Consider the following 13,382-nt stretch of genomic DNA (forward strand, 5'->3'; position numbering starts at 1 on the left):
CTTGGTGACTACTTTGATTGTTTGCTGCAGTCACCTGTGACCCAATATCAATTCATCTTGCTTCAATCAAACAGCAAGTTTATATATTTTAAACATTTGGTTTTATTCTATAATAGCCAAAGTGAGATAAAACAGCCATTTACCTGCCATTACCAATAAGAGAGAGTTTTATTCAATTAGATTTTTTGACCAAATTTGACAAAAAAAAGAAGGAAAAAGAACGTAATCTAAAATCTGGATGTATAGCACCTCATATGAGCAAGAATGTTTTGTGTTTAGTTCTGGCCAGGCATGGTGTGAATTTTGTTATGTCATAATTTCAAAATTGTGAAAATTACAACTTTTAAAATATTCGTATTTCACTTGCTGTGACTGCAGCAAAATGTGTAAAAATTCAATATTTACATCTATTAAAATGGGACTTTGACATCAACTGATACGACAAGACCCAATCTTTTGCTTCACGTGTGTTAAAAGTCCCATTTTAATAACAGCATGATTAATTTTTGTATCCCATAAGTCATGAAATATTAGTTCAATAAATTAGCAGATTTACAGTATTTCATGATAAAACCATTGAAAGAAAATTCTATAAATTTAGTTTTTAAATAATTCATTTGCTTTGGGTATAAATAGAAAGGCAACCAATATTTAATGATTTACAGTATTTTGTTCACATTTACTCAAGAAACGTAATATAATATATAAATAAAAGAAAGAAAATGGCCGACATATAAATAAGAACAGAGGAAAAGATAGGTACTACATTAGCACCAACACTAATATATGCATGATCTGAAGAGCTCAGTCCTGGACAAGCTAGCATGCAAAGCAGCCATGAGCCATCTTTCGGATGCTACCTCAGCATCTCACCTTCTTCCCCGGCGGGCCAGGGGCTCCAGGTGGACCCTGGATGAACCCAGCAGGAAAGTTTCCAATATGGTCAAACCCACCCCCAGATCTGCCCTTTGTCCCTCTTTTTCCCTGTAATACAACATGAAGCCTATGTAAAAGGCTGTGGATTATGATTACAAATGGCAAATTCCAGAGTCTAGGTAAAAAAAAAAAATGAAGAGAATTGAAGTGATGATACCACACTAAGTATTCATATTGTGTATGCCATGAACAATCAGTATCATATGGTATGAGAGACATATGGTATGAAAGATATTTTTAATGTTGGATTTTTCAATATGTAAGAAAAGTATTTAACATGCAAAGAAAATCTAGATTTTTTCACACACTCATGCCATCCATATATACAAATCAATGTGGCCCTCAGTCATATAATCAACTCTTATGGTATATTTATGGGATGAATGTTCTTTTGCCAAAAACAATGAAGGCACTATTTCACCATGGTGGTCAAATTATTTTATATCAATAGATTTTTTAAATACAATTATGTCTACTTCATTGCACACAAATTCATCAATATCTGCAAACCTCCATCCCAGCTCTTCATGTGTACTTATTTAGTGTACATGTATATGGTCCCCCAAAAAGTATGTTTTCACAATATATGACATAGGGATGGGTGCTAGTAGAAGGGCAGTGCAGAAAAGGACAAATGGGGTGTTATAATATAGAATACATGTTATCAAGGTATGTACTAAGACATTTTAAACCAGCCTTTTACTGATGGTATCAAATAACATTTATATTTCACTATCACAGTTGATAACTTTATGATTGCTAGATAATAAAAAGAGATAACTTTATGATTGCTAGATAATAAAAAGACAATCACTGAAATGCAATTTAAGATAAAATACATACATACATGTAGATATTGATTATATAATATTCTAATACTAACTACTAATCACACAAACATTGTTCATTCAAACAAGATTTAGCATTTTAAGCAGCATTCTAATACTTCAAACTAATGAAGCTGAAACAAATAAAAACAGTCAAAGGAAGACTGTAAAAGCATCATTCAAAGAAACTGAAGAAACATTTGAAAAACACTGCATGCACAGTTCAACTTATACCAAATATGGTGCACTATAGTAAATGTTTTAAAACGTTTGTACCGTTCTTCACAAAAAAACATAATGTGAAGGTAACTCCAATGTGGATTTGTATGTAGATCTCACTTTAGTCAATGCATACTGAAAGAATTATGTGCTGCACAAATAGCACAAGTACAAAAATTCACATTATATCACGTTAAAAAGAAAATACAAATTAAGAACATATTACAGTTTAACCAGTGCACATATACAGAGAGATGAAACTTATAATGCAGCTAAAATAACATCAGCATTGATGAAATGATTGTGCACAAAACAGAGAGGTTGTACATGAAGCTGTTTACGTTTGACCATATGTCTTTATTTTAATGATAATGTAGCAAACTCACATTTTGTTTGATGTTTTATGTTTTTAGTGTGTGTTTTAGGGTGTTATTTTGGTGTGATGTTTTTGTAGTTGTTGTTGTTTTTTTAAATTTAGAAAACAAGATGGACATTTAATTTTAAATGCTTTATTAGAAGTACACAGGATGAAAATCCAAAACTACAACCTTTCAGTTTAGTGAATCAAACTTGCTTGTAACGGCAACCCAGAAGTCTTTTCATCAACAAATTAAATTGTTTGACCTATGCAAAAGGAACATTTTTTGAAGTGTTTTTATATATGACTCTGATGCCTTTTATAGCAAGTTTGATGGAGTAAAGAAAGTGTTGAGTTTGTGAGGTTGTAAATGCAGTATTTTAAATTCACACCTTCACCGTGCCTCCAGAATACAAGACAGACATTTACACATAAGAGCCATGCTTGAACTTGTAACTAATTCAGAGATGAAAATGTAATATGGGACCAAAACAAAATCTTAAAATGTGTGAAGAGTTTTTAAAAAGTTGTGATTTCCATCAATGAACAGGAATTGGTTCTTGTGTTGTATAAAATATGGAATCATGAATATTGGAAAATCCTGTGAATTTCATATTTGCTGATCTTTTAACATATTATGCTAACATCTTCTGAAGGTTCAAACACAGCTCTTCTGAACACAAACCCTGGCCGTAGACAGAAAGACCCCCATAAACTTACTATGAAAAAAACAATAGATGCCATCCAGCAGAGATGCCATCCAGCAGAGAAGCAGTTCAACAGAGATACAATACAGCAGAATATATATAATACAATATGTGACGTCATGCATGACACAAAAATGGCACATGCAAGGACTCACATTTAGCCCCTGTCGGCCTGGAGGCCCCAAGGACCCTTTAGGTCCTGGTGGACCAAGTGGGCCAGGTTTGCCATTGTACTTGGTTAAGCCTGGTTTGCCAGTGTCACCCTTGTCCCCTTTGGCCCCCAGACGACCTGGCATGCCAGGGGCCCCTATTTCTCCTTTCTGTCCAGGGACCTGTTAGTTTAGTGCAAAGCATCAGTTGTGACACAGAAATATTCGGAAAGCCAAAAGGTGCAAAATTAAAAGCATAAAATATAAAGCCTAATTCCCATACCCAAAGCACTAGTTGATCAAATATACATGTAGCAAGCAGACCTGTGAATTTGTAGCAGTTAAATATAGTTTAACACTACTGAGAATTCTTTTTATGTGTTTTGGATTAACTTTCAGTTTTTATTATTTATTTCAGAAGGAGTTTTTTTCTCAGATGCATCTGATCTAAAGTAGGACAATATTATCCAAATAATGTTGGGGGTTTCGTTGTTAAAATCCTTAATTTAACAAGCAAACAGAACAGCAGCTATTATTCCTTTCAAAATATAAGAAAAATATAAAATGTTTGATAGCAGTAGCAGTGTTTTATCTAAATAATTACAGGTACAAGTAGTTATGGTTATAAGAAAAGAACAGAAAACAATCACAGATCTGCCTGCATTAGAATAAAAGATGGCTACCACAAATTAATGCTTGGATCACGATTATCAACAACACACACAATCATACATCCACTGCAGCTAACAATACATATTAACAGTTAAGTTGCACTGTTCCCTTTAATAAATACATTATAATATATCAAAACAGCTATAATAAATTTATTAACAATTTTTTTAAAATCTGAACAAATGCATTATCACAATAAAATAATGAAGTTATTAATAAATAAAACAAAATAGCTAAATTGCTGTTCTAAAAACACTAGGATAAGAATAGATAATTGAAATATAATTTTGTCATGTATATTTATTGACTTTTCGCTTTATTATTAAGCATTAACATCAGTATTTTTTAAAGTGATGTTTTCATTTCTAAAGTTACAGCTAATCCTTTTCAGAAGGCAGGTATATTTTTAAAACTGCAGTAAAACATTTTGATAGTTACTACTAAATCTGTACACAAACTACTATAAAATATAGAATAGGCATATAATTAATACATGTAATAATATATTTTTTATAAATTCACAAATATTTATATTCACATACCCGGTATAGAAAAATACATGCAAAATGTATTTAAAATTATATTCATATTCTAATTGCACTTAATATATACTTACTGATTCTCCTGGTAAACCATCCTTTCCTGGTCTCCCCTAGAAACATTAAATTTCCCTCATTAACATTCAGTTAAATCCCACTGATTAATAAATAATTAAAAATATCACATGTCAGGACTTATCCTAACTAGCAACCTATATATATGGCAGTTTTTAAACTGAATTTAATAATTTTTATAATCATTTTTATAATATTTTACATTTATAGAAGGGAGGACAAAACTTGTTCAAAATTTTGAATGGTGCTAAGCTATTCTACTGCATAGTTTGAAAGTAAGAATTTGTTTCCCACAGCAATTTTGTAAAGAATTGCCAAGAGTAAAACTGCCCACCAATGATAATTTTTAGCCTGCCTATGACAGTTTTTTTTTAAAAAGTGACATTTGTAGCAAATAAAAATGACTGAAAGGTTGTATGTAGACATATTTCAAATGCGCAAATGTTAACTATTGGCAGATAATGTACACAAAAGTGCCGTTGATGATGTTCTCTACCTACGGCAATTTATGTCTTCACATAAAAAAACAAATAAATAAATATATATACTTACTGGTGGTCCCAAAGGACCTTGAGGACCCTGAAAAATAATACGAAAGCTTTAGAAAAATATATGGACATGCATTTAATTCTAAGTAGTACACTAAAACAATCAAAATTTTAAAATCAATACAAAATTTTAAATAAAAGCAAGTTAAAAGCATAATATCCAATCAGAGACAATTGTTGGATACAAAAGTTTTTAAAATCTTATTAATAAAAGCTTAATTTTAATCCACATAAAAACAGTCAAAGTTATTTGTGAAGTTTCAAATAAAGTCAGTGTTAAGCATGATGATCAATCGGAGACCATTGTTAGATTCAACAGTTTTTAAAAATCTGATCAAAAAGAGCTTAATTCTAATCCTTTACTTCTCGAAAAATATTTATGAAATGAAATATTCATTTAGATATACTACATAAATTACAAAATTCTTGAGTGGAAATGAAAAAAGAAAAAAAAAATATATATAATGGACTAAGTTTCCACTAAGAAAATCATCCACTTACTGGATTTCCTGGAGGTCCAGCCACACCATCAAATCCGGGTAAGCCTGGAGGTCCTGGTGGACCAGATGGTCCTGCAGGACCTTTCTCTCCTGGTTCACCCTAAACACATTCAAACAACAGAGAATTAAAATACCATATTACACCCATCAGCTAGTGGTATACCAGCATGATATACCTTAAACACATTCAACAATTCCAAACCTATATGTAGCTCCCTACCTTTCCATTTAGATCGACCATTCAAAATTGCACCTAAATTCCTTCATCAAAACTGTGCATCCATTCTCTTTGGCTTAATCCTACGAGACATTCAAAATTCCATAGCACCATACCACCCTCCGCCTGTTACCGGCTACAGTCGGACTGCTGGTGCTCCTTTGCACTTGCCAGTGCAGGTGGTCCCCCCTCCCACCCACCCCACCTTTCCTGTCCTGGATGGAGGAGCCAGCCAAGGCCAGCACCTGTGCCCATGACAGGCGTGCACTACAACAGCTTGCTCTGAATGTGCATGTTAAACAATTCCATCCATCCATCCACACATTTAACAACAAACAATTAAAATACCATATCACACCCATCAGCTAGTGGAATATCATGGTTCACCCTAAACACATTCAAACAACAGAGAATTAAAATACCATATCACACCCATCACCTAGTGGTATATCATGGTTCACCCTAAACACATTCAAACAACAGAGAATTAAAATACCATATTACACCCATCAGCTAGTGGTATACCATCATGGTTCACCCTAAACACATTCAAACAACAGAGAATTAAAATACCATATTACACCCATCAGCTAGTGGTATACCATCATGGTTCACCCTAAACACATTCAAACAACAGACAATTAAAATACCATATCATACCCATCAGCTACTGGTATATCATCATGGTTCACCCTAAACACATTCAAACAACAGACAATTAAAATACCATATCATACCCATCAGTTAGTGGTATACCATCATGGTTCACCCTAAACACATTCAAACAACAGAGAATTAAAATACCATATCATACCCATCAGCTAGTGGTATACCATCATGGTTCACCCTAAACACATTCAAACAACAGAGAATTAAAATACCATATCATACCCATCAGCTAGTGGTATACCATCATGGTTCACCCTAAACACATTCAAACAACAGAGAATTAAAATACCATATTACACCCATCAGCTAGTGGTATATCATGGTTCACCCTAAACACATTCAAACAACAGAGAATTAAAATACCATATCACACCCATCAGCTAGTGGTATACCATCATGGTTCACCCTAAACACATTCAAACAACAGAGAATTAAAATACCATATTATACCCATCAGCTAGTGGTATATCATCATGGTTCACCCTAAACACATTCAAACAACAGACAATTATAATACCATATTACACCCATCAGCTAGTGGTATACCATGGTTCACCCTAAACACATTCAAACAACAGAGAATTAAAATACCATATTATACCCATCAGCTACTGGTATATCATCATGGTTCACCCTAAACACATTCAAACAACAGAGAATTAAAATACCATATTACACCCATCAGCTAGTGGTATACCATGGTTCACCCTAAACACATTCAAACAACAGAAAATTAAAATAGTCCAACCTGGTTAACAATACCATAATCAACCATCAGCTGTCTACTGGTTCATCCTAAACACATTCAAACAGAGAATTAAAATAGTCCAACCTGGTTTAAATACTATAATCAGCAATCAATACCTGGATGCAAAGAATTTCAAATAACTAAATTTCAAAAATAGATAACGATTCACATGCTTCTTGAGTTATTTTTTGGTTTAAAATGTTTTCTAATTCAGTTTTGGTAAGATTAAATAGTTTTCTCTCTTACTTTTTGAAGAGACATAACATATTCATTTATTATGGTATGCAACATTTACATGCAATGAAATTTACATGTTATTGCAAAATACACAATTTTAAACCTTCAAAACATGCTTCATCAGTGATGTGGAGCAGGGGATAAAACAATTCCTCTCCATGGACCCACAGGGTTATTTCCTTCATAACTGGTACATCAAAGTCTACAATAATGTACTCTCCCACAGATAGGGATGTCACATGCCATAGTCATAAATTTACCAGTTACATTTTTATTCACATAAAAATGCAATTACATCATTCATTTATAAAATCACAAACAAATCATGCAAAAATATATTACAATCAAAGACATGCAATGCAGACAACTTTTAAATAGGTGAATTCAATAATAATCTTCTGAATTATATATAAAAATTAAAAATGTAAATTGGCAGGATTTGGACTCAATGCAGAAATCCATGGCATTTGACAGTCAGTGTTCTTAACCTTCATAAACATGAATGTCCAATAAACCAATGTGAAAAGCTAGTACTATCAAATACTCAGTTCAGTACATTCAGTTAATTGATTATATTACATTCATTTCTCATTTACTTTTGCTTTCTAATTATTTAGTTGTTCCCTTTTCCAGCAAGTTTATTTGCAAGGCTAAAAATTCATTTTTTTTGACTGAGAATTTGAGAGTTTGAATTTGGAAGAAAATATTAGAATGAGTCTTAGAAATTAAGTCTCAAAATGTGACTCCTTATTAGACTCATAATATAACTTTCTTAACAATAATGTGAAAGGTTTGAGATAAGCACAGATAAAAACTTATGATTTTTTATTATCATTCTATAAAATAAGATGGAAAGAAAAAGCTGCTTGTGAAACCAATGATCAGAAAGTATATTGTGTATTTTGAGAGGCATGTGCTGCCTGCCCCTTGTCAATTTCAAGCCTTGATTTGTGTTACATAAAAATTTAATTATCCTAACTGTTCATCTTTTTAAAAACAAATATCTAAGCAGTTATTTATGATGCTTCAAACCCCAGAAAATATTTTATCACTATTCCTTGGACTTGAGTGCAACTGTCACTTTTTATTACCTTTAACATTATGACAGCTGATTCTCAGTTTGAATTACCTTTTGCTTTCTACAATTGATTCTCAGTTTGAATTACCACTAACTTTATAACAGTTGATTCCCAGTTTACCTTTACCTTTAACTTTATAACACTTGATTCCCAGTTTGAATGACCTTTAGCTTTATGCAGTTGATTCCCAGTTTGAATTACCTTCAACTTATAACAGTAGGTTCCAAATTTGAATGACCTTTAGCTTTATGCAGTTGATTCCCAGTTTGAATTACTTCAACTTATAACAGTAGGTTCCAAATTTGAATTACCTTACACTTTACAACAGAACTTTATACAGATGGTTGCAAGTTAGCATTACCTTTAGTTTTATAATGGTTGGTTCCCATTTTGAATTGCCTTTAATAACTTTATACAGATGGTTCCCAGTTTGAATTACCTTCAGTTTTATAACAGTTGGTTCCCAATCTTCGAGTTTAAGTGGTCCGGGGAGACCTGGAGGTCCTCTGTCACCCTAAACATACAGCATGCACATTACAGCAAGACAACACAACAAAACAGATTGTCAACAGCATGACAGCATGCCACTGACATCATACTTAAGCATTAACTGCATTCTTCAATATAGACAGCATGCCACTGACATTATACATAAGCATGCCATTGCATTGACAGCATAGTACTGACAGCATGCTATGTCAGCAGGCCCAGACCTAGCTAAGCTAAAATAAAAATAAAACAATCCAGCAGGAGACTAATCTAGTGTCTTCTTCAGCTTGACACTTATAAACTGACAAGAATTCTGTGGAATTAAATGTCTTGCCTACCATAACCATTTTCAGTGCACTATGATGAACATCAATAGGTGCAAGTATAAATCAAATCTCATTGACCTGGAACCTAGTAGTTTGTGAGAAACTGATCTAAATGCTGCCATCAGAAAAAGAGTAATTCCTACATCTTGCCATTTTACTTCATAAAGACAAGACAAAAAAGGCAATGTTTCATGTTTTCCTGCCTCACACACCCACCCAAGTCCATTTATTATACCAGTTATGGCCCTGCTGATGTGGGGTGAAACATTACCAAGATCTATCAACAATTCATGCAAATCTTTTTACATGCAGAACATCTGAAATCAAAACAAACAGCATTAACAAAAGAACTGGATGCCCAAAACAAAAAAAGAAAATGTGAATCTTTCTCTAATTCATGCAATCAAATATAATGTCATTCATAATCTACGGGTAGATTAAAAAGTAACACCTGATTTGCAGTTGACTGATTGAAATATATTTTATTGCTTTTTAAAGAACAAATGGATTAGGCACAAGTTATACAACTTACTAGGCCTTCTTTGCAGTTAAAGTATATAGACAGCATAAGTTTGCCAAAGATGCTTATAAAATATTCTGTTATATGTCTGAACGGTTTATGGACATGGTCAGTAAGGGTTGGAGAGTTTCTGGCCCCTACTACAGGGAATTAGTGTGGGGGTTGCTTCCAACACCTAGCTTAGTAAAATGTCATCTCATATGCCTTAATGAGACTTATAAACTGTTGATTTGGTCAATTTCAGGCAAAAACTTATCATAGATCAGAATTTAGACAAAGCATGAATTCAAACACTAAATGATTTGTGTTATATTAACTCATATGAAACAAATTTAGTTTTTTTAAACGACACCACTGAGCACATTGATTTATTAATCATCAGCTATTGGATGTCAAACACTTGGTAATTTTGACATATAGTCTCAGAGAGGAAACCTGCTACATTTTTTTTAATGCAGCAAGGGATCTTTTACATGCACTTTCCCACAGACAGGAAAACACATACCATGGCTTTTGACCAGTTGTGGTGCACTGGTTGGAATGAGAAAAACAACCCAATCAGTGAATGGATCCACCAAGGTGGTTCGATCCTGTGACACAAGCACTTCAAGCGAGTACTCAACAGACTGAGCTAAATCCCGCCCCTAACTCATATGAAAGTCGGTTAACCACTTTAATGTTTCCACAGTTTGTTATGGCCAGAAGATGTGTGTGATTGTCTATTAGAGAAAAATTCACTATCACAGCAGCTAGATGAACATCCATGCAGACAATGCTGAAAACAAACCTTTATTGTTATAACTTCATAATCAGAACCCTGAAAGAGGCAAAATTCTTTAATTAAAATGTTTTAATATTTTGTTTTGCTTTACTGTTAGTATACAATAGTATCATAGAATTTAATTTTGAATATAATGAATAATCTTATAAGAAAAAAATGCCTTTAAATTAAAAATTCTTATTAATTTGTTTTGCTTTAGTATTAGTATTTTGAATTTTGAAAAGGCATGGTGGTATACCATTTTATAAAAGAACAAAATTTATATTTAAGGCTAACTTAATGTTTGAGATCATAAATTTATTACATGTATTTAGCAATTAAGAAAAACACTATAATTTTTTTAATTCTCTTAACTGAAGATATTTTTTATTAATTAAATACTTTTAAATTATGAATGTTAAAATTAACTAAATAAAACATTTAAAGAAATAGATGCAAACAATGAGATTTTTTAAAAGTGAATTGATTGACTGAAACATACTGTATTGCTTTTTAAAGAACAAATGGATTAGGCACAAGTTATAGAACTAGTTATACTAAGTGAATACGAATCTAAATCCACTTTTCAATAAGACCACTGGTACCTTTAATGATATAATTTCACCATCTCGTATAGATCTTTTTAAACCCTGGAAACAAACAAATTTTGTGGTTAACAAAATATATAAAAATAATTAATATATCAGATAAACATGAAAGAAAATCCAAACTAAATTTATGAGCTGTAACATTAAAGGGCATATATCATAGTTGCATAATGATAGCTTTCTGTCAAAGGTAGTTACTATTTTTTTTGCATAAAATATCTAAGTTAAACTTTAAACTACTTACCCTTAAAGTGTTTACAACCATTTAGTATATAGAGGATGACTGCCAAGTTAAACACAAAGATGCAAAGATTATATATAGGAATGAACAATTTGTGAATTTATTTATCACAAATAAATGGCAAAATGGCCAAATCTAGCAGCTGCATGATAATGGACCGTTACCTTTTGCAAAATAAATACATGTACCCTTGATCTATAACATCACCAGAGTCATGCTACAGATTTTCAATGCACTGTCTAAATATATTATTATATATATTTTTTAAAACATCAATAAAATTATATATGAGTTTGATAGATCAATAACAGTTCAATAGACAGATCTGGACTGAATTGCACTGGTACATTTTTGTCAATTTTGTTTGAAAATATGCAGCTAAATTCAGCTTGTTTTAATAGCAAAAGAAAATACATTAACCTAAAGGCTTATTACAGATACCAATTCTTGAAGTACCTGTAGGCTAGCTTTTCGATAAATGTCATATATGAAATATTATCACTAAATTCACCTTCATTTCATATCTGATGATATGGAAAAGTGGCAAACAGCAGTCTAAACCCTACTCACAGTACAGCATGCTTTGAAATTGACAGCCTCTAAAACAGCATGTTAAATAAATAACTGGCCAGTGGTTAATCCATCAGACTACAGGCTGGTAGGTATAGGGTTCGCAGCTTGATACCAGCTCCAACCCAGAGCGAGTTCTTAAGGGCTCAGTGGGTAGGTGTAAGACCACTACACCCTCTTCTCTCTCACTAACCACTAACCAACTACCAACTAACCCTCTGTCATGGACAGACAGCCCAGATAGCTGAGGTGTGTGCCAGGGACAGTGTTCTTGAACCTTAATTGAATATAAGCACGAAAATAAATTGAAATGAAAATGAAAATAAAACCAGTTTTAAAGAAAACTTGAGTATACCTTTGTTCCAGGTAGACCATCAAAGCCTGCTAAGCCAGGATCACCTTTCACTCCCTTCTCTCCTGAATCACCCTGTAAACAACAAACAGTAAATCAAGCATTGATTTCCTTTCAGTACACTTTTTGTATATAGTTATAATATAACTGTATATACATCATGTACCGGGTAATATCAAGTTTTTTACACACCCATTGGAGAAAATGCCGTGATTTGTCATAGTCATATTATCCAATATACTTTGGAGAATTATTAAATATATTGGATTGGCTGTTCCATGGTGAAGACCTACCACATGTCAAAGTCAAACTGATTACTGTCTGTCACATGGAAGTCAACTGTCCATGTGTAAATGCAAAATCACATTTTAGTTGGAAAGATATTTAAATTTCTTTTAAAATCAGTTTTTAGGATATGTAAAAAAAAAAAAAAAGGATTCCATACTCATAAACTATAGTAGTACATAACCTTTTACTTTGTGGGTCTAAAACTTAAAAGTATAACACAATTAATCACTAATGTAATTTTGTTTTAAATTAAAATATTCTTGATCTTCACCTTTTCACCTCGGTCTCCCTTTTGTCCTGGCATACCCTGCAACAAAAAAACATTGCTAAAGAAATGAACAACCAGTACACATGTACAGTGAAACCTCTCTAAACAGGACACCCTTGGGACCAAGAAACAATTTCTGGTTATAAGAGGGATCCAGTTTAGAAAGGTTGAGTTCTGTCCTGGTTTTTAAAAAGGCACTCTGTAAAATGTCCGGTTTTGTGGGAATTCCAGTTTACAGAGGGTCTGGTCTTGAGAGGTTTCACTGTACTTATATAGAATAAATTAGTCAGCATTAGCATAGTCTTAAAACATGTACTTTACTTGATACATTGACTGGAATCTAATTATTGCAAATTCATTGTACATCTCATATGAATAAGAGAAAGACAGTGTATTCATATATTTTTTGTATTGTGCAACCTGAAGCCAAGGTAACTTGAATGTCACTTTAAATGGAAGTACATCGTAAGCAATAAGCAT

General features: G+C 32.7%; 1 protein-coding gene across 5 annotated transcripts in view; it reads right to left on the reverse strand.

The window, feature by feature from the left end:
* Positions 1–13,382, reverse strand: part of LOC121379010 (collagen alpha-1(XIII) chain-like) — a 193,823-nt gene that overhangs the window by 68,774 nt on the left and 111,667 nt on the right. For 3 of the 5 annotated variants that reach the window (XM_041507444.1, XM_041507441.1, XM_041507443.1), the window contains 6 exons: positions 12,906–12,941; positions 12,350–12,421; positions 8,920–8,994; positions 5,532–5,630; positions 5,035–5,061; positions 4,485–4,520 (listed from right to left, as the gene is read on the reverse strand). In XM_041507444.1, the coding sequence (XP_041363378.1) occupies positions 4,485–4,520; positions 5,035–5,061; positions 5,532–5,630; positions 8,920–8,994; positions 12,350–12,421; positions 12,906–12,941 (345 nt within the window). Of the gene's footprint in view, positions 1–873; positions 985–4,484; positions 4,521–5,034; positions 5,062–5,531; positions 5,631–8,919; positions 8,995–10,602; positions 10,633–11,180; positions 11,226–12,349; positions 12,422–12,905; positions 12,942–13,382 lie in introns of all 5 variants that reach the window. The other 2 variants (XM_041507442.1, XM_041507445.1) reach the window with 2 other exon arrangements.

Source organism: Gigantopelta aegis, chromosome 8 (genome assembly GCF_016097555.1).
Source record: "Gigantopelta aegis isolate Gae_Host chromosome 8, Gae_host_genome, whole genome shotgun sequence".
NCBI classification, from domain to species: domain Eukaryota; kingdom Metazoa; phylum Mollusca; class Gastropoda; order Neomphalida; family Peltospiridae; genus Gigantopelta; species Gigantopelta aegis.